The sequence below is a fragment of the Elgaria multicarinata genome, chromosome 1 (assembly GCF_023053635.1).
Source record: "Elgaria multicarinata webbii isolate HBS135686 ecotype San Diego chromosome 1, rElgMul1.1.pri, whole genome shotgun sequence".
Classification (NCBI taxonomy): domain Eukaryota; kingdom Metazoa; phylum Chordata; class Lepidosauria; order Squamata; family Anguidae; genus Elgaria; species Elgaria multicarinata.
The window spans coordinates 147,719,238-147,741,286 of NC_086171.1; the positions used below are offsets into that span (position 1 = coordinate 147,719,238).

The 22,049-nt window shown below is 41.6% G+C and overlaps 3 protein-coding genes across 4 annotated transcripts in view; 2 read left to right on the forward strand and 1 right to left on the reverse strand.

Moving 5' to 3' along the window:
* Positions 1 to 432, forward strand: part of SLC26A8 (solute carrier family 26 member 8) — a 32,688-nt gene extending 32,256 nt beyond the window's left edge. Inside the window, 2 exon segments of the mRNA XM_063135940.1 lie at positions 168 to 401; positions 403 to 432. Coding sequence (XP_062992010.1) covers positions 168 to 401; positions 403 to 432 — 264 coding nt within the window.
* GPX7 (glutathione peroxidase 7) overlaps positions 1 to 16,335 on the reverse strand; it is a 47,086-nt gene extending 30,751 nt beyond the window's left edge. Inside the window, exons 1-3 of one of the 2 annotated variants that reach the window (XM_063118319.1) lie at positions 16,129 to 16,335; positions 8,043 to 8,304; positions 4,522 to 4,695 (exon numbers count right to left, since the gene is read on the reverse strand). In XM_063118319.1, coding sequence (XP_062974389.1) covers positions 4,532 to 4,695; positions 8,043 to 8,304; positions 16,129 to 16,335 — 633 coding nt within the window. In that variant the 3' untranslated portion in view covers positions 4,522 to 4,531. Of the gene's footprint in view, positions 1 to 4,275; positions 4,696 to 8,042; positions 8,305 to 16,128 lie in introns of those variants that run through there. The other variant, XM_063118311.1, reaches the window with a different exon arrangement.
* Positions 16,336 to 18,625: 2,290 nt separating this feature from the next.
* The window catches only part of TUT4 (terminal uridylyl transferase 4), a 44,000-nt gene continuing 40,576 nt past the window's right edge, over positions 18,626 to 22,049 (forward strand). The window contains exon 1 of the mRNA XM_063138809.1: positions 18,626 to 18,746. The gene's annotated coding sequence lies outside the window, so the exon portion shown is untranslated. The remainder of the gene's footprint in view (positions 18,747 to 22,049) is intronic.

The following is a 22,049-nucleotide window of genomic DNA, read 5'->3' on the forward strand; positions in this document are numbered from 1 at the left end:
CTTTAACTTCTTTTGCTAAATTATGTGTTGGTGGATTTACACCTTTCTGTTCCTGTTCCTGTGCATATCACAGGGACTCATATATGTTTAATGGATAGTACATTTTTTGATTGATAGATAGATACATAATGTTCATGTCGGCATTTTACATTTCTGTATTTTTTCAGGATCAAAGGAGTCAGCAATCAGGAAGGAATCCGCAGTTCGACAGGAGGAGTCAACTGTCAAATGGAATCAGAGATACCACCTCAGTAAGAGCTATCCAGAGTGAAACATTCATTGATGAGCCCATATCAGATCTTTTCCGCACATTTTCTCTCCAGAGTGACGTAGAGGGAGTCCCTCATCATGAACTTGAAACGTCTCCCCTTGAGGAAAATGAGGGTGTTCAGGATTGGGAGGAAAAAAGGGAAATATACCAGTGATCCCTAAATTATGAGATTATTGGAATTAGCTACATTAAACATAACATAGATTTTGACACATTTCAGGTAGATCCCAGATGCATTGTTTCTGGTTGCTTTTGCCCTTTAAATTAAAGTTGTTAAAATAGTTAACCATTCTTTCGTTGACATTTTTAGGGGAAATGCTTCAGGGTTTATCATAAACACATTGAAATAGAGAGATACATTTATTTTTAAAAAATTGTAGATCTTTGACTAGGTAGTGAAATTACCTATAAAAAAGAGACATTAATTAAACTGTTTAATTTATAAAGCTTTTGTTTATTTTACTGTATGCATTCTCTCTACCTTTCTACAACATACTTCCAACTTCCCTTCAGCCTTCTAAATTGTACAGAGCAAGGATTGTCTCATGAGACCTCCAAAATGGCATAGTTCCGTAATCTTTCTTCTCTAAGAGCTTGAACTTACTTTGCTTAATGGCCCAGTAGCCCACTACCAAGTTGCATATATGACTCACAGCCTTAAGAGTGGGGTTCAGGTCACTGATTGCACTGGGGTAAATAAGATCATGCTTTAGACCTGGAGTGTTGAAATTCTTTCAGCCCAGGAGCCAAATTCAATTTCAGAGAAACTTTCAAGGGGCACATTCCAGTGGTGGGTGGGGCTAAAGGCAAAAGGACTGGCCCACAACACCAGTATATTTATCTATGGGCAGTAATAAAACCTTAGAGGAGGCATTTCAGGCTTTTCGAATGGGGAAAATGCATATAAGCCAGGATATCACCAAACGATTAGTGGTTAAAGGAAAGGGGTGGGACCAGCAGAAGGTATCACAGCCATCTTGGAAACTTGAGAGGGCCAGATTTGGCCTACAGATTCAACACCCCCGCTTTAGACACCCCAAGGTTCAACTCCCCTGCTTTAGACTTGATAAATTTTAGAGAGCTGAGATTTGATCAACCAATATTTAGAACCCTCAAAGCAACATTTCATCTTTATTTTTATTTTGTAAAGAAATATTGCCTTTCAAATTTAAATTAGAGATGTCTCCAGACTCGAAATACCATTTTGGATTATTATTAGAAGCTTGAATGTCCTTGTACACTCCATGGAATTTAATATATTCTTGGGCCAGATCTACACCAAGCAGGATGACACTTTAAAAACATTTTGAAAACTGTATATGGAGTGTGTCCTGGCCCCCAACAGTTGTCACTATTGTTATAAACCATTTTAAAGCAGTAGTGTAGATCCTGCCTTTGTGATTGCTCCCACTAATAGCATAATTCACTGTTTCTCTATGCTGTGTCCCTTACATCTGAAGCCTGGCTCCCATCTGATTGATCAGAAGTTGGGGTATTGGATATTCGCTATTTAGGATGGAAAATAACACATTTTCTATGGTTGTTAGTCTTGCTTGTGCTTAACAAAGACCTGTTAGTAGCAACTTCTCCCCTCCCTTTTCTATGCCTACTTATTTGCTATTTTGCCTGGGGCATAAGTTTGCATCAGGTGCAAAGTAATAGAAGGGACAAGTTGGTAGTCTGACTATATCTGTCTGTTTGTTTCCCCTACACAGTAAATGCCTTGGTAGTTTACAAGCCTGAGAAGAAAACAGCTTATTAAGTGGCAAACCATTTGAATCTTAAATTACCTGTAGGAAATTCTTTCTCTGAAAACAATGGAAGGATCAAATGGTGTCTGGCCATTAACACTATTTATGTTCTGCTAGCAGAAACCAATGCTTGTGAAACTTCAATAATGCTTATTAGTGCAATGGATTTCCTCACTGTTGGATCCTTCTCTCTGCTGTTTGGCTATGTCCATTGAGTGATACCTTTGCTTGCTTAAATTTAAATCAAAGGGCAGTGTTTTATCAGGGAGATGTCACTAATCTTTCCAGTCTGACAAATATAAAGAAGCTAGGCAGTCATGAAAATGTTATCTGTTTTGTGTGTATAAGGCTTGATCAAGGTTAAAGGCCATTTCTTTAGTATGCAAGCATCACAGAAGCCTTCTGTATGACAATATGTAGTCTCGGTAAGCTTACATCTTCACCATGAAGAAGACCAACGTAGCTTTTTGGATGTGATGTTTGTACACCTGCAAGTATCCCTCAATATAATATGTAGTACAACATTTTTTAAAATGTAAGCTGTAGCCACCTAATGATATATCACTTCTTTCATCTTTTTTCTCCATTAAGGAGGAAAAGACAGAATAGCTGCACAATGCCTTTTGGTAGCGCTAGGAGCCATCCTCTGTCTGGAAGCATCCTATGGACCTTGCAGGTTCAATCCATTTTGAAAATCTCTCTGAGTTCAAGTTTGGCAACTCCTTTATAGCACGTATCAGCCTTCCACTGGCTGATTAGCATGAAGTCATGTGAAAGCTGCAGCAGAAAATATGACACAGTTCAGAAGGAACATCTTTTGTTCTTGTACCAGAATGAAGGAGAGTCATGCAAAAACAGGGGGCTCCTAGTAGCTGTCATGGTGGAGTTCTTCTGGCTGGGAGTGCAATCAACTTCACAGCTGTAGTTCAAAGCTTCTTAGAAGTCCTTGGGACCAAGCAGATCTTCCTCACATACATAATGCACTTGCCTACTGGTATACTATCACTCACACATTGCATTTGCTAACATTTGAAGATATGGGGATTAATTTCCAAGAGCCTTTTAAATTAGGGCCTAATTTAATTAGAGCCTAATTTAATTAAAAAAGAAATGCAGAAGCCACGTTCTTTTGAAAATGTAGCATCTTTTCAAAGTGCTTGGTTCTTTCGAGATTCGTGTACATCATTGATGGTGCTATATAAATAAATAAATAAATAAATAATAATAATAATTTATTTATCTATCTATTGCATTTCTATACCGCCCAATAGCCAAAGCTCTCTGGGTGGTTCACATGCCCAAATAAAGTGTTTTCATTGCACTGCTATCACTTATGAAGTTTTAACTACACAATCAGTTAGTTTGCTTTTGGGCTGTAAAGAAAATTCACAGACACTTGGCAAAATTATGTAAGGATCCCTTTTTATTCTGTTTCAGTCAATGAAAATTTCTCAGACTTTTCAGCAGTGGTTATAAGCACAGACCGTTCCTATTTTGAGTAAAGTCACTTAATTTTTACAATGTGGTTACTATGGAGGAAATGTATGAGTGCTCCAGATAACAACAATAGTTATTTTTTTAAAAAAAAACAATTGATGGTACACTAGCAGTAGCCTTCTTCAGTGCTGTTTGAACATTATCTAGTCTCTGTGCAAAAGGGAAGGCCATCCTCTGGAAGGAAAGAAAGGTCAGTGAATCTGAAGAAACTTGGTGAAAGTCATGGGCCTTTTTTGGACTCATTGCATTAATGTGGGGGGGGAGCCTTATAAATGTCCCCCATACATTTAAAAATCCATTACTGTGCTCTCATACTGATGCACACAGTTGAACTGACTCTTCCTCATCTCTGAAGTGAATCAGAAGAAGCCCAGTGTAACCAACAGAGATAGCATCAGGAGATTTTTCTCCAGACAAACAGCTGAGATGGTGGGAAACTTTGTCAGTTTCACCACTGCTTCTTTTTTAAATGGTGAGAGTAGGAGATGGGTAGATGCTTTTGGGGTTGGAGAGATCCAGGGAAGTATCATTGCATACAGTCACAAAAACATCACAAACCACTCATCTGCCCTATGTAAAACAGCCATGCTACAAGTCAGTTCATACCAGAAAAGACTATACTGCAATTGCATGGACATGTGGGTGTTTTTTGTTTTAAAATCACCACTTGAAAAACCCAGGATGACAATGGACACAACACAGAAATACAATGACTTAAAGGAAGGTGGTTTTCACCAATTCCTCCTTGCCCTGCAGCCTCCCACTGGCCTGGTTCAGGCAACACGCTAAACTAATACATAAAACCTTAACCTAAGGTAGAACAATTAGCTTTTGGTGGACTCAGAATACTAGATTGAATATAAAAAACAAAACAAAACAACTTGTACTTGAGGGATGGGAGCAAACTCATGTTGACAGAAAGGATTTCTGTTGATTACATTTTCTTTTAGGAATATGAAGACCTAAAAAAATGAATGGTTTTGTTGTTGTTGTTGTTTTTAGAAAAAATAGATCACAGCTCAACTCTTTTCTTCAGGATGATATTCCTCACAAGTTCAGTGACATATGGTTTTATTTCTTCAATAGTGACAGTAGAGTCCCAAGCCTTTACTGCTTTTCCATTTGGATCGACAAGGTATTTCCAGAAGTTCCAGGTTGGCTCCTCGCCAGTGGATTCTACAAAAAAGAAATAAATTAAAAACATAAGAGGGGTAATTTGCTATTCAGCTATTTTAAGAAAACATGAGATTAAAATTAAAGGACAAATTTGATTGTCAAAATGAAGATGGGAGTTAAGCAAAATGAAAATGGAGGATAAGCAAAATATTAGGGAAAGTATAAGTTCTGTGCTGGAAAACAAAAGTTCTAAATGCCCCAATCTGAAGCATTAATAGGGTGACCAACTGTCAGGATTTCCCTGGATGTGTCCTGGTTTTTGTTCTATCCTGGGCATCAGGTGGGATTTTCTGTAATTTTCTATAATGTCCTGGAATGACACACTTTCCCCCTTTAAGGATGCCATTAGGCATGGCAGGAGGATGACATGCTTTCTGGAGGTGCGTCACCCCCCCCCCCACTGCTCCAATGGGGGCCTTAAAGAGGAAAGCCTGTCAGAAGTAACATCGTAACATCGGGGCCTGCTCCTGCTGGACTCTCTCTCTCTCTCTCTCTCTCTTTCTTTCTCTCTCCTCCCTCCCTCCCTCCTTGACTCCTTTTCCTTGTGTGTCATGTCTTTATTAGATTGTAAGCCTGAGGGCAGGGACTGTCTTTTTTCCTAAGTGTAAGCCGCTCTGAGAGCCTTTTTTGGCTGAGGAGCGGGGTATAAGTATGATAAATAAATAAATAAATAAATAAATAAATAAATAAATTCCCAGAGTAGGGGGGGGATGACATACTTTCCCCTCCTCCAATAAAGGCCTTTAAGGTGATGGGGGAATGATATGCTTTCTGAGGTTCCAGAAAGCCGCTTTCCCACTCCTCTTTTTTGGTTTCCCAAATATGGTCACCCTAATTTTTAATGTAAATTACTTCCAAGTAAGTGTGTCTAGGACTGCAACATTAATCTGCTTCTGTAAATTCAGGGATGCCTTTCGCAAATAAAAAAATCAATGGACTATTCTGGATAGTCAATGGACTATTCTGGAATAACTCAGTGGTTTCAAACTGATGAGGCAGGAATACCAAAACATTTTAGCAGTTTCATGATTTTGGTAATGGAACATCAGTTTCATTGGCAATGATATCTACTGTAGGTCAAAGAAGGGACTGAAAGGTAAGTCCTGAAAAAGAGTAGAATTCTAAAGTAACTATCTGCACGTAAGAGGCCATTTGCTCTTAATTTTCGTTTTCTAGTAGCTTCCTGAATTGACTAAAGAGGACTGCAGGAATCCTAAATATATAAGACTTAGGATCTAAATATTTATGTACAACTTCCACCAAAAATAAAATTTGCATAAGAATAAAACATTTAAAATCCAAATACACAAACATTCTGCGCAGTATAATTAATTCAAAATGCCAATGATAGCTGTACAATTCCAGATGTTATTTATTATGCACTTATTTACAGCTATTTAAAAACAGACCAGAATAGCAGCCATGGTATATCTCCTAAACAGCAACAATATAGGTTAGTCATAGAGACAGGAACTTGTCCAAATCCTTGTGGTAAGATCTATGAACCCTCTGGATGGCCTAGGTAGTCCACATGCAAATCCAACACTCTCGCTACTTCAGCATATCAGTTGTGTCACATGGGCAGATCTATGCTTAATTTAAGCATTGTTGCGGCATAGAAAAGATGAATGGTTCATCATAGGTGCCTCTGTATTTCTGAAAGTAACATCTATGAATATTTTAAAAACATGTAACACTGGGATGTGCAATGATGAGGTGCAATTTAGAAAGGGATGCAAAGAATGTTCTTTCTTGATAATATCTTAAAAGCTTTCAGTTGCCTGCCAGAAATCTATTAAAATATCCTACCTATCTTCATCCTCATCATAGAATCATAGAATAGCAGAGTTGGAAGGGGCCTACAAGGCCATCAAGTCCAACCCCCTGCTCAATGCAGGAATCCACCCTAAAGCATCCCTGACAGATGGTTGTCCAGCTGCCTCTTGAAGGCCTCTAGTGTGGGAGAGCCCACAACCTCCCTAGGTAACTGATTCCATTGTCGTACTGCTCTAGCGGTCAGGAAGTTTTTCCTGATATCCAGCTGGAATCTGGCTTCCTTTAACTTGAGCCCGTTATTCCGTCCTGCACTCTGGGAGGATCGAGAAGAGATCCTGGCCCTCCTCTGTGTGACAACCTTTTAAGTATTTGAAGAGTACTATCATGTCTCCCCTCAATCTTCTCTTCTCCAGACTAAACATGCCCAGTTCTTTCAGTCTCTCTTCATAGGGCTTTGTTTCTAGACCCCTGATCATCCTGGTTGCCCTCCTCTGAACACACTCCAGCTTGTCTGCATCCTTCTTGAATTGTGGAGCCCAGAACTGGATGCAACACTCTAGATGAGGCCTAACCAGGGCCAAATAGAGAGGAACCAGTACCTCACGTGATTTGGAAGCTATGCTTCTATTAATGCAGCCCAAAATAGCATTGGCCTTTCTTGCAGCCATATCGCACTGTTGGCTCATATTCAGCTTGCGATCTACAACAATTCCAAGATCCTTCTCGCTTGTAGTTTTGCTGAGCCAAGTGTCCCCCATCTTGTAACTGAGCATTTGGTTTCTATTTCCTAAATGTAGAACTTGGCATTTATCCCTATTAGATTTCATTCTGTTGTTTTCAGCCCAGCACTCCAGCCTATCAAGATCACTTTGAAGTTTGTTTCTGTCTTCATCACCAGGTGAATTAGAGATTTTACAGACTCTTAATGTGGATAAAGGCTGCATTGTACGGTTGTGCAGAGTATTCTAATGCAGATGACAACAAAGGAGGGGGTTGAATGGATTGATCTCTCTTCCATTAATCATGGGGTAAAGATTGATTGGTGTGGAAGGGGAACTGGAGACCCTTTATCTTGGAGACATTTGCCTTCAGGCCCACCCACCATGACAATGCAGCCCCCCCCCCCCCCCCGAGCTTGTCTGAAACTGAACTAGGCCCTTGGGCTGAAAGAGGTTCTTCACTCCTGGTCTAAGTGAAACATAGAAAGGTCTTTCCTTTTCCTGGCACACCTGTTTTAAGCTAGGTGGAATGCAGTCATTTCTGTTGTACTTTAGTTTGAAGGACAAGGCAATTAAACTTCAGCTGAATTCCTATTGTACCTTTTGTGTTCTTGAGAGATAGGAAGAAAAGACTGAAAATAAACACAACAAATGTTCCCTCAATACATGGTTTTCTCATCATTTCACCTTTAATGCACCAAAGAGCTGGCCTTCGGAATTTTCTGAATCAGCCCAGCACAGCCCACCTTATCCCCAAATCTGAAATGGCATTGCTAGTTATTTTAAATAACCTATAATTCTCAGCAATTTAAAGCCAGCAGATCAGCTGCTTTAGTATGATTGTTGACTCACCAGTTAAATATTTGAAGGCTGGGTTCGCCCCCATGCCCTTGACTGCTGTCTTGCTGAACATGGGAAAGGTGACGTCATATGTTTGTCGCGCAAAATTCTCAATTTCTCTATTAGTATTTGGCTCTTGCTGATCAAATTGATTACAGGGGAATGCCAGCACATTGAAATGATATGAGCCAAGTTCTCTCTGCAGTTTTTGCAGGGCTTTGTAGTGGCTGTCAGTGTATCCACACTCACTTGCAACATTGACAACTAAGGACACCTAAAGAGAAACAGAATAACAATTAGAAGTGCAATTAATAACAGAGCAGGAGGGGTTTTCTTTCATTAGTACACCACCTTGCTTTGTAACTGGTACGTTTTGAATTAAAATAATCATCACATAATAGTAAATGTGATATTTGAGTTTATTGAATTAGGCCTTTATTTTTTTAAAAAAGCACTCAGCTTCACTGTGTTAATAAGAACATAAGAAGAGCCATGCTGGATCAGACTAGTCCATCTAGTCCACCATTCTGTTCACACAGTGGCCAACTATCTAGCCAAGAAAAACCTACAAGCAGGACTTGGGTGCAAAAGTATCCTTCCGCCCATTTCTGCTTCCTCAGCAACTGGTGTACATTGGCATACTGCAATGATACTGGAAGTAGCATATAGCCATCAGGACTAGTAGCCACTGATAGTTTTATCCTCCATGAATTTGTCCAGTCCTCTTTTAAAGCCAACAACATTGGTAGCAACACAGACATGCAAATAATGTTAAATGTTTAAATTGTTGTTTTTACTTCTAATACCTACACCTGAACAAGTGTTCTGTTAACTAAATACTCATGTTATGTTTAGTATTTTGAAGTGAAATCCAAAGGTGTGTGCTTTGTGTAGATATACATTCTAACTTGTTCTGAATTTCCTGTACTGGAGACCAATGTGGCTATTTATTCTCTGATAAATTAGAGATTTTTTTTAACATGCAGTGTATTTATTTTATTTATTTATTATTGCATTTATATCCCACCTTTTTCCTCCAAGGAACCCAAGTTGGTGTACATAATCCTCCTCCTCTCCATTTTATCCTCACAACAACAACCTGTGAGGTAGGTTGGGCTGAGAGTCTGTGACTTGGCCAAAGTCACCCAGTGAGTTTCCATGGCTGAGTGGGGACTAGAACCCGGATCTCCCAACTCCGTCCAACACTTTAGCCACTACACCACACTAGCTCTGTAGTTTTTTCTTTGAAGCTAAGCAGCTCTGGGCCTGGCCAATACCTGGATGAAAGCATCCTGAGACCCCATGTATGCTACCATCCTTGGAGGAATGCAAATTAATCACAACCATGTAGAGGGAACCAAAGACCAGGCATATTCCCTGGAGCAGGGATGGGTTGCTTCCACATGGTCCCCCACCTGGAAGTCACTGGGTGTCACAGCCCACCCCTGCTGAATCTAATGGGGCAGCAGCAGTCAAAATGGTAGTGATTTAGCAGAGAAATCAGGGGTGTGGGGGATGTGCAGCTTGTTTGCAAGCAGAATTGTGCTTCCAGGCATGCAATTCTGCTTGCAAATAATGCACAGGCTTCCTGCACACACTGTTTCACTGTAAAACTGCCATGATTTTAGCTGACAATTTTGCTGCTGGTGTGATTTTGGCAGTGGCAAAGGAGCATAATGGGAGGCTGCAAAACTGCCATGTATTGCAGGCACTCTAGGCTTGTTTGCTTGTGTGGTAACAACACTGATGTGAGCCATGATCTCTTTACAACAACAGCTTTTTCCTTTTTTCTGAGCAATAACATTTTCTCATGAAAATGAAGTCAGATCTATTTGCTCTCTACTAAAAGCCATGGACATTTCCAAAAACTCAGATCCTTTCAGCCTAGCTTTGCTCCCCTCAGAGTGGAAGCATCCCTTTACATATGGCATCCATTAGGAATGGTCACACTTGCAAACAATTTTTACACCAATGTATATAGGGCAATAAATGAAACTAGTGAAATAAATCTATTCTGAGCAGTTGCAATCTACATCTTGTCTTTGGATAGACCTGAACAGGCAACAAAGTGGAGTTCATTTTTCATGTACCCAGAACTGTTAAATCAGAACTATACACAGCAAGGGGACCATTTAAAGGTCCCTAGACAGGCTGCTATGGGAAACTTTGAACTCAGGCCTGTTGGTTGAATAGCTTCACTAGCTTTTGCTTTCTTGGTTGGAAATTGGAGGAGGTGGGAGAGAGAAGGGTATGTTTTATTTTTAAATGACTTACAAGCTTCACAAGTTTAAATTCAAACAAACTCAGACGTTCATCTACTCTGATTGTTGGACAATTAGTTTGCTGTGATTCACATAGCCATGCTACTTTTTTAAGTGAGATGTGTGGGGTATTAGAAGAGGTAGTGGGAAATAGTTTGGTGTGGGGGGGGGAGATGCTAGAATGACCACTGGCTAAAAGCTAATACTTGCAGTTGTATTAATGGATGAATGACCTGGATGCTCCTAACTCCTAGTGCCAATATGAGGCCTTCCAAGCTCTTAATTTTGTCAGTCTGGCCCATATCCAGATGACCAATATTCCATATGGCTAACCAGGACCTGCAGAGAGCCAAATACAATGCTGGACTAGGAGCATGGGAAATGTCTGCCTGGATATGTCCATAAGGCAGTAAGAACTTTAAGCAACATGCTGGTATGTGTGTTTTTTTAAAAAAATGTCCCCACTCCTTCTGTCCTGACCTTTGCTTTCACCCCTCCCCCCTGGATTGCAGCCCCCTAGAGCTTTTCTGAAATTGAATGCAGCCCTTGGGCTGAAAGAGGTTCCCCATGGCTGCCATAAGGGTACTGTTAATATGTAATTGCTCCTGAGCCAGAGACAAACCTGGGTATTATAAATTTTGCATAAAATACATGCTGGCCATTTTGTAATAGTGCATCTTCTCTTGTGCATCTTCTCTTGTGCATATTCTTCCTAAGGGGAACATATTTAGAGATCTTGTAGTTTCTGAACATGTTGCAGTCTGTGTGGGAACACATAAGAACATAAGAAGAGCCAGGGTCCATCTAGTCTAGCACTCTGTTCACACAGTGGCCAACCAGCTGTCAGGCAGGGACCAACAAAGCAGGACATGGTGCCACAGCATCCCCCCACTCATGCTCCTCAGCAACTGGTGCATAAAGATACTAGAGGTAGCACATAGCCATCAAGGGCTAGTAGCCATTGATAGGCTTTTCCTTCAGGAATTTATCCATCCCCTTTTTAAAGCCATCCAAATTGGTGGCCATCACTACATCTTGTTGGAGTGAGTTTTGCAGAAGTGTGTTGAGAAAAAGTGTCCTATGGCAAGGCAATCTAGATTACAAGTTTTAATACAGTTCAAATTGGCAAAGCATCTTATCCAGTACACTAAATAATGCAGACTTCTAGAGCAGTAAAGGAAAGCCAACATCATTCTTCATCAGATGGATTGTTCCTATACCTTACATAGGGGCTGGCCCTGCCCAGTTTTCTCTCTAAGCCCCACCCCCTCGAGGCTACCAGAAGTTTGGGCCGTGGAATCCCCCTGTTATGGAAGGGGCCATGCCTCAGCAGCAGAGCATCTGCTTTGCACGCAGAAGGTCCCTGGTTCAATCTCAAGTATCTCCAGGTAGGGCTGGAAAAATTCCTGCCTGAAACCCTGGAGAGCTGTTACCAGGAGAGCTGCTGTTGACGATACTGGGCTAGATGGACCAAGTGTTTGAATTAGTATGAGGTAGCTTCCTATTCTCCCATCTCCAATCACTGATAACAGGAGGATTCCCTTTACTTAGCATGCTATTCATCCTCCCAATTGGGAAAAGGAGCAGTGCCTTGCCCGCCCCATGACCTCCTCATTGTGGAAGATGTGGTGCACCCTGTGCCCTGCTTTCTCTCATTGGAGAAAATCCTTAGATGTTAAAAGTCTAAAACTAAGCTCAATATGGAGTGGTCCTTTTCTAGCTTCTGGCAAACCAATGTGCTTTTCACATCAAAGCTGAAAAGAATGTGAATCGAGTTTGCCATCTAGTGTACACTGCAAGCACTTCACTCTTCCAAAAATGTCAAAGGGGTGAATGTAGTAAAAATAGGAAGTCATAACTATGTTGGGATGAAACAAAAGCAAAGTATTTACTTTGGAAGTAGAATTAGTTTATACCCCCAGGCCCTGCCCAAAAGAGTGAAATTTGATTATACTCAATGTAAGTTCAACCTTGTCTGTACAAATAGTTTGACTATCTTGATATAGACAGAGCTAACCGAAGACATTTGCAGCCTGAAGCAGAGCAGCAAATGGCCATCCTATCCACCCACATCAAGGTGCACAGTATCCAAAGCTAGCCACAATATTTTGGCACATGAGGCAGGGAGTCCCACAAATATCTCCACCCCCTGCCCCCCCCCCCCCCGGCTTGGCAATCCAAGTACAATAATAACAAAGTAACCATTTGCTGCCCTTTCATGACATCCAAAATCTGCTGCCTCATGACATCCAAAATCTCAGGTTTCACTCTGCCTAATAGTAGGACCGGCCTTGTCTATAGAGATAGTTGGCAAATGTTCTGACTACAGATAGTTCAGGTAGTCAGAACATTTGGCATCTATCTCTAGACATAGATGAGAGACCTGGAAAATATAACCAGGGCATACAATGTTGGAGAGTATAGAAAAAGAAGTAATAAAAAGAACTAGACACAGAACGCTAGCTGTGGAAAATAGTACTGAAATGGGCAACAGTCTAACAAAAAAATTAAAAAAGGTCTAAGTAAAGAAAGATGGCATTTTTATGCTGTCCATAGGGAGGCTCATATTATTGTTCAGAAAAATATGAGTTTCTCAGTTCCCATTGTTTCTGCATCTTCTCCAATACCCATTTGCCAATCCTATGGACTGTGCCTTTGCTGTTTGGAAGCCCCTGAATGTGGGTCCTTCTGAGATTCCTATGCCCTGCTGGGCTGTAGCCGGCAGGACAGGAGGAGCAGCAGCATAGGTGTTCTTCACCTCCCCACCCTCTGGCTTCCTGTATTTTTGCTAGATGGGCTTTTCAGGCCATCTAGCAAGGGCACTTAGAAGGGAGAGGGAAGGAGGCTAAAAGAGGCTCAGGATAACTTGTATCCTGCCCTTTTCACCCCTCCCCAACTAGTTGAATGCCCCCTTTCCTCCTCTTTGTCCTCCTCCTCCAGGATTGCTTTCCTGACCTCAAAGAAGCAGCTGGCAAAGTTCCACCTTGCCATAGGGTTCCCAAGCCACCCTATGGTCCCTAGGACTCTTGCCCAGGGACCATGGGATTGCTCTCTAAAATACAATAGCAGGGACATGATAAACTGAAGGATGCAGGATGCCCATGAAAATACATTGCTGCCTTCCAGAATGGCCATTGGAATGTACACCGAATGGCTATTGGAATTCAGTGTGTAAGCAAACAGTAATTGGTTGTTCACACAATGGCTTTTAAAGACCATTCACAAATGGCCATATTAAAAAAGAAAGAGTGAAAAAGTAATTCCCTCCAGAATGGCTACTGGAATGTACTGGGATAGTTGGATCCTGCTCTCTGTTATAATACACTTTTCTGGTATGATTAGGAGCTGAATGCCAGACATTGGTCAATGTGAGCTACTGTTTTACTGAAGAAGACTGTTTGCTCTGGAGCACTGGATAAGTGTTTATTACTTGTAAATTGACAGATTACAATACTTTTCATTGTGGTCATGCACAATCACAATCCTGTGTTTTGTGTGAGTTCTTAAATTAATCCCTGAAATACTGTTGAAGTAAGTACAAGACCAGAATGCTTCTCATCTCCTTTTGAGTGTTTTTCCTTCACAGAAACTCTTGATGCGGGTGGGTGTGAGCCAGCACAAAGCCTATATGATCTTGTATTTTTAGGGCACTCACTTCTACTGCTTTGAGACCCATTTTTATTTACCTGCATAGATTTATAAAAGCAGGATTCCACCTGCTTTACATCTCTGTATTGACTGGATAGCCATAATTTTGTGTGCAGGTCATTGCAATTTATGCTGCTTCAGATAGCAAGGTATTTTCCATATTATTCCTAGCTACTTGCTGTGGGAACAACCCACCAAGAAGTTCTCCTGTGCAAACCCCATGAAATGAATAGGAGCCGTAGAAGTACATAGTAGTTCAATGGAGATGATGCCGGAGAATTTCTCAGTGACTGAGAACTAATAACCTAACTGTTACTGTCTCTAACAAGGGTAGGGAATCTCAGGCCTGTAGGCCAAATCTGACCCTCCTACAGTCCCAATCCATTCCCCCTAGGTTCCCAAGAGGACCATGCCCTCTGCCCCACCGCCTCTCATTTCCGCCAACCACTAATTGATTATTTATTTATTTATTTAATTTATTATTGCATTGATATTCTGCCTTTTTTCCTGCAAGGAACCCAAGGCGGCGTACATAATCCTCCTCCTCTCCACTTTATCCTCACAACAACATCAACCCTGTGAGGTGGGTTGGGCTGAGAGTCTGACTGGCCCAAAGTCACCCAGTGGGTTTCCATGGCCATGTGGGGACTAGAATCCATATCTCCCAACTCCCAGTCTGACACTCTAGCCACTACACCACACTGATTTCCTGGGTTTGTGCAGTTTCCCCCCATTCTAAAAGGTTGAAATGCCTCTCCTACTAAAGTTCAGTTAATCGCAGTAAGAGCTTTAAGTTACAATATGCTGGCATTTGTGGCTCCACCCCTTTTAGTCTCTGGCCCTGCCCATCACTGGAATGCAACTCCCAAGAACTTCTCTGAAAAAATTGGTCCTTGGAATGAAATGGTATAGACTCTATTCATTCTGCATTTCATTTTGCTCTGAGCACACTATTTATAATTCTGTCTCTCACATACAGCCCAATGTGGATATAACTCAGGATAATATTTCATCCATCTGATGAAGCAGACTTTAGTCCATGAAAATGTATGTCATAATAAAGCTTTTAATCTTTAAGCTGCCACAATACTCTGGTGTTTTATAGCAACACACACACACAGCTACCCTTTGGAGAAATGCTTAGTGCATTGTGTCCACAGCCCCTAAAGTACCAATGTCCAGCAGAAACTGATAATGCCTTTTAAATGGTCTTTCTTAATAATACGCAAATAAATGTTTCTTTGCTACTACATATTAAAAGCTTCACAATAGTTTTAATTAAGTTCAGGTCTTTAGAAAAAGAATCTTAATAAAGAGCCGGTGTGGTGTAGTGGCTAGATTGTTGGACTGGGAGCCAGGAGATCCGGGTGGATGACTTTGGGCCAGTCACAGACTCTCAGTCCAACCCACCTCACAGGGTGGTTGTTGTGAAGATAAAGTGGAGAGGAGGAGGATTATGTTCCTTGCAGGAAAAAAGGCGGGACATAAATGTAATAACAATAATAATAAATGAAATTTGAAAAACACCAGTGGAAATCAATCTAGTAGTTTTCCCCAACCTGGTGCTTTCTGGTTGTTTTAGACTTCAGTGCCCATCATCCCTGACCATTGGCCATTATGGATGAGCTGATGGGAGTTCTAAGCTGTAGTGTCAATTTTATGTAATTATAAAATTACAATGTTAGGCTGCATTTCTTTGTGTGCCAAGTAATATTAAACCCTCCTCCTCCCTCGTTTCTTTCTCCGCCCCAGTTAAACAAAAGTTGTTTTATTTTTAAAAGGAATCAAAGGGCTTGCAGTATGGATCTGTAAAATGTTTAGAACAGATCTCATGGATCCCAAGCATGTGCCTTTCGTGTTGCATAGCCAAAAATCCATGAAGTAGTTCTGCGCGAAGGCAAGGCGGGGAATCTTGCGTGCCTGCCACGTATACGCAGAAGAAGATGCTCAGAAGAAAAGAGACTCAAACACACTCAAGCAGAAAAGGAAACTTTTTAATAGAGCCAGCGGGAAGAACCGTAGACGCCAAGCCACAGACACGCGGACTAGGTGCTCCAGATGAGAGAGACCACAATCGTCGCTAACACTTAAATCAAGTACGTGCATTCTCCCACCCCCTCCATCATGCAGGCATGCCGAGACGTCTTGCTGGTTAGTTGTGTAGCCGACCTCCTCCTTTGCAAACTTACCGAGCCTCTGTATTTGTCCAGGGAGACGAGCTTGCCCCTGATGTTGATTACTTTAAAGGAGTAAAAATCCTCCTCTTTCTGCTCGGAGGCAGAAAATGCCAAGAAGATTATTGCCCCTAGGACGATCAGCATGGCTAAGAGGATGAGAAAAACTCTGGGGAAGGAAGGAACCGCTTTGTGCTCCACACTGCCCTCAGGGTCTAACATATTGCACTGAATCCCAGCTCTGACGTCCTCCGACATCGCAAAGCCCTGCCGGAAAGAAGCTGCTGCCGCAAAAAGAAAATTACAGTCGTGTTTGTCTTTGTAAAGAATTCATCGTCGACATCATCATCATCATCATCACTTTTAAGGCTACTAGTCTCTTAGGCTAGTAAGTTTATACAAAACTGATATAACCACTGCGAATAAATAAAATAATTAAAAGTTGCATTTCAAGGGACAACCATGAAATAGCAAAGCAGAGAAACAGTTTTTGTTATTATGCAATTTGGGAGATAAATTGGAAAATTTCAGGAGAAGCATAAGCCAAGTGCCTTATACGGTCATCAACTGATTTCTGTTCTTGTAGATTGTATTATTTCAAAGGTGTGCATTCATTTCTTTCCACTGATTGTAATATTTTCACCTTTTCTTGTGATAAAGAGATAAAATTAGTTATGTTATCCAGAATCCCTCACCTATAAACATTAACTTGCAATCTAATACTCATCCCCAATCTTCTGAATGATCTCTTATAATTCCCAGAGGATACCGAAATGCTAAACTGTATCCTGCTTTAAATAGTTGGTCTAAAATCCTTCTGCAATGGTTAGGGACGTGACAGTGTTTGTATACATAGATACTCTCCTTACAGTCCATAACGATTGGGAGGAGACACATGTGAAAAATTCAAAATGGGGAAAAAAGTAATAAAGGATAGGAGATGACAAGGGGCTCTGGAAAAAGGGTGAAAATACGGTGCTGATGACAAGAAGGTATACGGAGATATGCAAAGCTCTGAAGCTCACCCTGACTACTGGAAATCTTTCTGAGTAAGATTGCTCTGGCTTCACATATGTCCCCAGATATTGGCTACATTCCTTCAATTCTATTCTAACAGCTCTACTGACCAGCCTCTTCCTCCCCCTTTCCTGTGCACTGATCTGAATTATTTCTATTTGCAGTCTCCACAAATCTACTTTACATTTCACATCTGCCTAAAGTGACTTTACAAAAAATAATGATTAAGGGGCTGGAGCATCTCCCCTATGAGGGAAGGTTACATCAACTGGGATTGTTTAGCTTGGAAAAAGGAGGCTAAGGAGAGACATGATAGGTGTACAAAATTATGCATGGTATGGAGAATGTGGATAGGGAGACATTTTTCTCCCTCTCTCAAAATACTAGAACCCAGGGTCATCCCATGAAGCTGATTGGTGGGAGATCCAAGACAAATAAAAGGAAGTACTTCTTCACACAGCGTATAATTAAATTATGGAACTTACTACCACAAGATGTAGTGATTGCCACCAATTTGGATGGCTTTAAAAGGGGGTTGGATAAATTCCTGCTATCAATGGCCACTAGCCCTGATGGTTGTGTGCGATCTCCAGTTTTCGAGGTAGTAAGCCTGTGTGCACCTGTTGCTGGGGGACATAGGTGGGAGGGTGCTGTTGCACCATGTCCTGCTTGTTCATCCCTGGCTGATGGTTGGTTGGCCACTGTGTGAACAGAGTGCTGGACCCTTGGTCTGACCCAGCATGGCACTTCTTATGTTCTTAATGAATTCAGAGGAACAGCTGTTTCATTCTGTTGGCACAAGGGGTGTTTGGTTGTGTGTGTGTAGTACCTTTAAAGTGCCACAAGATGGTGGGCTGCGCTTAATCCTTTTTGGGGATGTTTGCCAGAATAATCATGAAGGCCCATGTTCCGGAGCTACGTTTCTGGGCCCGTGATGTGTATAGGTTCGTGCAAGTCATGTTCTGATCATGAAACTGTGCGGCTGACTCTCAGTAAAACATCAGGAACTACACAAAACCGACTTTAAACCATATTTTATTTTATGTATTAAATGCAGCCCTCTCCTTTATTTGATACTTCCACACGTTCTGTGGCTCGAGTCCTGACACAGAAGTTTTATTCAGGGACTGAGCTCTACCCTCGGTGCAAATTATGCCCCGGAAAGAACTGCTGGCTGACGAGGGGGCTTTTACTTCTGCCCGAGGCCGCGCGCAGTTCGTGCACCTGGGGTAGGGATTCAGTTCTGGCTGCCCTGGCAAGAGCTCCGGTTGCTAGAACAAGGGCGTCCTCCTTGTTTTGAGGCGTCTGGGATCAAAGGCGAGAAGGCATTTCAGCCGGGAGGGAGGCGGACTCGAAGGAGGGTACTTGACGGTCCCTGTTTTGGAGCTGAGCGAGCGCCCAACTCCTTCGCTCCTAAAGGAAACTGATAGAAGGGAGCCGCCGCCTCTTTCTCCGTCCAGTCCCCCCTCCCTTTCTTCCCCCTCCCCCACAATGCAGTGCGCGCCGCGGCTGACATGGCGGCCGGCCCAGATTGAGGCGCTCGCATCGGGGCCTCCAACTGCCGGAGCAAGACATGGAGGGGGACGCGGCCGGAACATCCCTGGGGTGACAGCCAGGTACTTGCGTCCGTGGGGGGGGGGGGAAAGGTGCCGGGGACATTCACCGCCCCCCTCTTTTGCCTACCCCCCGTCATGCTTCTGCTTCTGGCTCCTTCCTCCTTGGGCTTGAAGTATTTGGAGGAGGGAGGGGGGCTTCCCTACGCCAAGGGCCTTCGCCGGCCTCGTTCATCCTCCCCAATTTAAAGTCTAACCGGATCGTCTCCTTTTCGGTGTTGGGATCTGCTGTGGGGTTCTCTGTTTCCTGAGGAGTCCGCCGCACCAAGGTCTTGAGCCTCCCAGTTTCCATTCTCTGTTTTGTGTGAGGAGAAACGAAACTTTCAGATAAAAGGCCCTTTGAGACTGTGTCCTCAGCGAAGTCGTCCTTCTCTCCATAGGAGGAAGTTGTTGCTGTTGTTGTTTTTGGGGGGGGGGTTTAAGACTTACTCATTAGAAGACTTTAAAAATAATAATTGAAAAGTCGCTGCTGTCGCCCTGCACGTGTACTTTGGGGGCTAGACAAGGTGGTTATTTCTTCCGTGGGAGCTCTCTCTAAAGATGTGGGAGGGTTGTCCCTAACAAGGTATGCTATGGCGTGTCGGGATGTTTTGACAGAAGACTAAGCTGATAGCGATACTTGGAGTTACTGGGAAGAGGAGCTCTTGGTGCATATCCACGGTTTAGTTTCGGTTTAATTTGGGGCTGTGATATGCTGATTTTAGTATTTCTGATCACTGACGGGAGGATAGTGGGATCTGTGAGAGGTCATCATTGTTGTCATTATTTATACAACCCCATAAGTGTACATAAACAACAAAGAGTCTTGTGGCATCTTAAAGACTAACACAATTATTTTGGCATAAGCTTTTATGGTCTTTGGCCATTTCATCAGATGCATTGTGAAAGCTGATGCCAAAATGAATGTGTTAGTCTTTAAAGTGCCATGGGACTCTTTGTTATTTTTGCTGCAACATGGCTACCATCTGGAAATAAGTGTCCATGATGCTTTAAAGAGTTTAAACATAAAATTTCGGGGCAATCCTGCATTATCTTTAAGGTGGGGGTGGTCTTTCTGCCATAACAGTGAACCACTTTTGATTCCCTTTCGGCGTGTTCACTATAAAATATTTTCCAGTCATCAGCTCATTAAAAGGCTAATAGTTTATCTGCAGTTTGCAAATGGGGAAAAGCAAGGGTTTACCCTAAGTTTAACAGTAGAAACAACCAGCTGTTATTTCTGCACCAGGAAACACTGTAAGGAGCTATGAAACTGTACACTACAGTTTGAGCATGCATTTGATTCCACTGCAACATGTGAAATGGCCCTGGCTAATTTCACAGTCGAGCTAAAATAGAACAAAAGCATTGCTTATACTTGAGAAGTTATAATATGACCATGCTGCTATTATTTATATTCGTATTCATTATTATGATATTGTAATAATCTTTTTGAATATTAGATTTAGGCATATGGCAAAAAGATTTCAAATTGCCAGGAGTCAGCAACAGGAATTAGCATAATTTTTCTTAGGTGTCAGCCCAACATGAAACAGAAAAACATATTTTGCCTCCCTTGGGTCAAAAGGCACCTGAAAGTATTTTGATTATGTTCACATGTACAATTTGTGTTGGAGTGTGGATGACTACTCCAGCATAGAGAGTGAAAGAAGCATGTAAGTCATTCAGGAACCAAGGATCCCCTAAAATTAGGGTAGGGTGAAAGGAATCTTTTAGAATTTATAACAGCGTCTATTTGACATAGCAGGTAATTTGTCATCCTGCAACAAATTTAGGAGTTTTATTTCTACACGTTTGGCCTAGCATTAATGTAAACAGGATGAACATCAGTTTACAACTGATTAATAGATTGCACTCATTCTGTGATGCTATTTGGGCAATTTATGGTGTGAACTACATGGTGAATATGTTATATCAAGATCCTTGAACACTGACAGTGAACCCTGAACAGGACCCTGATTGCTTGGAAGTTGAAGTTCACATTGCAGAAAGTTAATGTATTTTATTGCCCCCCTCCCCCCCAAAAAAGAATGGAAGAATTTAACAAACAAAATCAGATAAGCAAGGCAAGAGTGATAATGTCACAGATAATAGGCATTTAGCAACCTACAGCAAGGTGCCTTGGGAGTTGCCTGATTTCTAGAATCGTCAAATTCCACTCAGAGTTTCTCCAAACTGGGCCAAAAGGGGAGAAATATCTAAAGAACTTTTTTTATCACTTTTCTGTACTTTTAGTGAACGTGCATGACATGTCATCAGTCTCAGATTTCCTTGTGTGAGGCTGCTCCTGGGGTCAGTTGTACATTGTGATTATGTATCTGCTTGTACCCTGTTTTGTGTTTCGTTTTGAGGAAGTAATCACCCCATGAAGGACCTTAGCTATACTTTCCAGCCAACTAGGGTGATGAAGAGTGTGATCCCTAACACACACAAAAAATAAAAATAAAAATAAACCTCTTAGAGGTTTAGAAATTACAACTGGAACCTGCACCAAAATAAAAACAACGGAAGTTCTCCCCCCTCCAAACAGAATAATAAAATGCTACCAGTCCAGGCAGTTTTTCTTTTGAGAAAAAAAGGAAGTGGAAATGGAAAGCGGAAGAAGAGGAGGAGGAAGAGATGGGGAGGGTGAAGGAGAGGAGAAAAGACAACAGTGGATCAATAAGTCTATTCATTTTGTTATTTTGGGGGCTTTAGGCTGCAATTTTGTTATTTTTTATTTCAAATTTGTTGTTCAATCATGTGTGCTACAAATTTATTTAAAATTGGGGTGGGCAACTTGTGGCCCTCCAGATGTTTCGACCTACAACTTTGGTCAGATTTAGCCAGCATTGTAGGCCAAAACATTTGGAGGGCTGCAAGTTGCCTATCCCTGCAAAAACAGAGGAATGTGGACATTCTGTATGAAAGGCTGGCTATATGTGTGTGCGACCATATAGTTCACCCTATTCTGTGCTAAAAGATATCAAAGAGCCTAAAGGATTATCTCACTTGCTTTTTAATGTTATACTTTGGGCTTTCTTTTTTTCTCCTCGTTCCAGTTTAACACCTGGCAAAAGAAAGCAATGTGTGATTTTTTTTAAAAAAAATATGGTGTTATACATAATGGTTGGAATGCTATCATGCTTTTAATGTCTTTTGTTAACTTCCAGAAATAAAGTAATGCATTCTGAAATTGAGCAGTCTAATTTTATTTCATTAAATATATTTGTATTAATAGGTAGAAAGAATGAGAGCATCTCATATGCTAGTGCAGCCTTTTGGTATGTGAATGAGTGCTAGTGTATGTGTTTTGGCAGTGTTTCA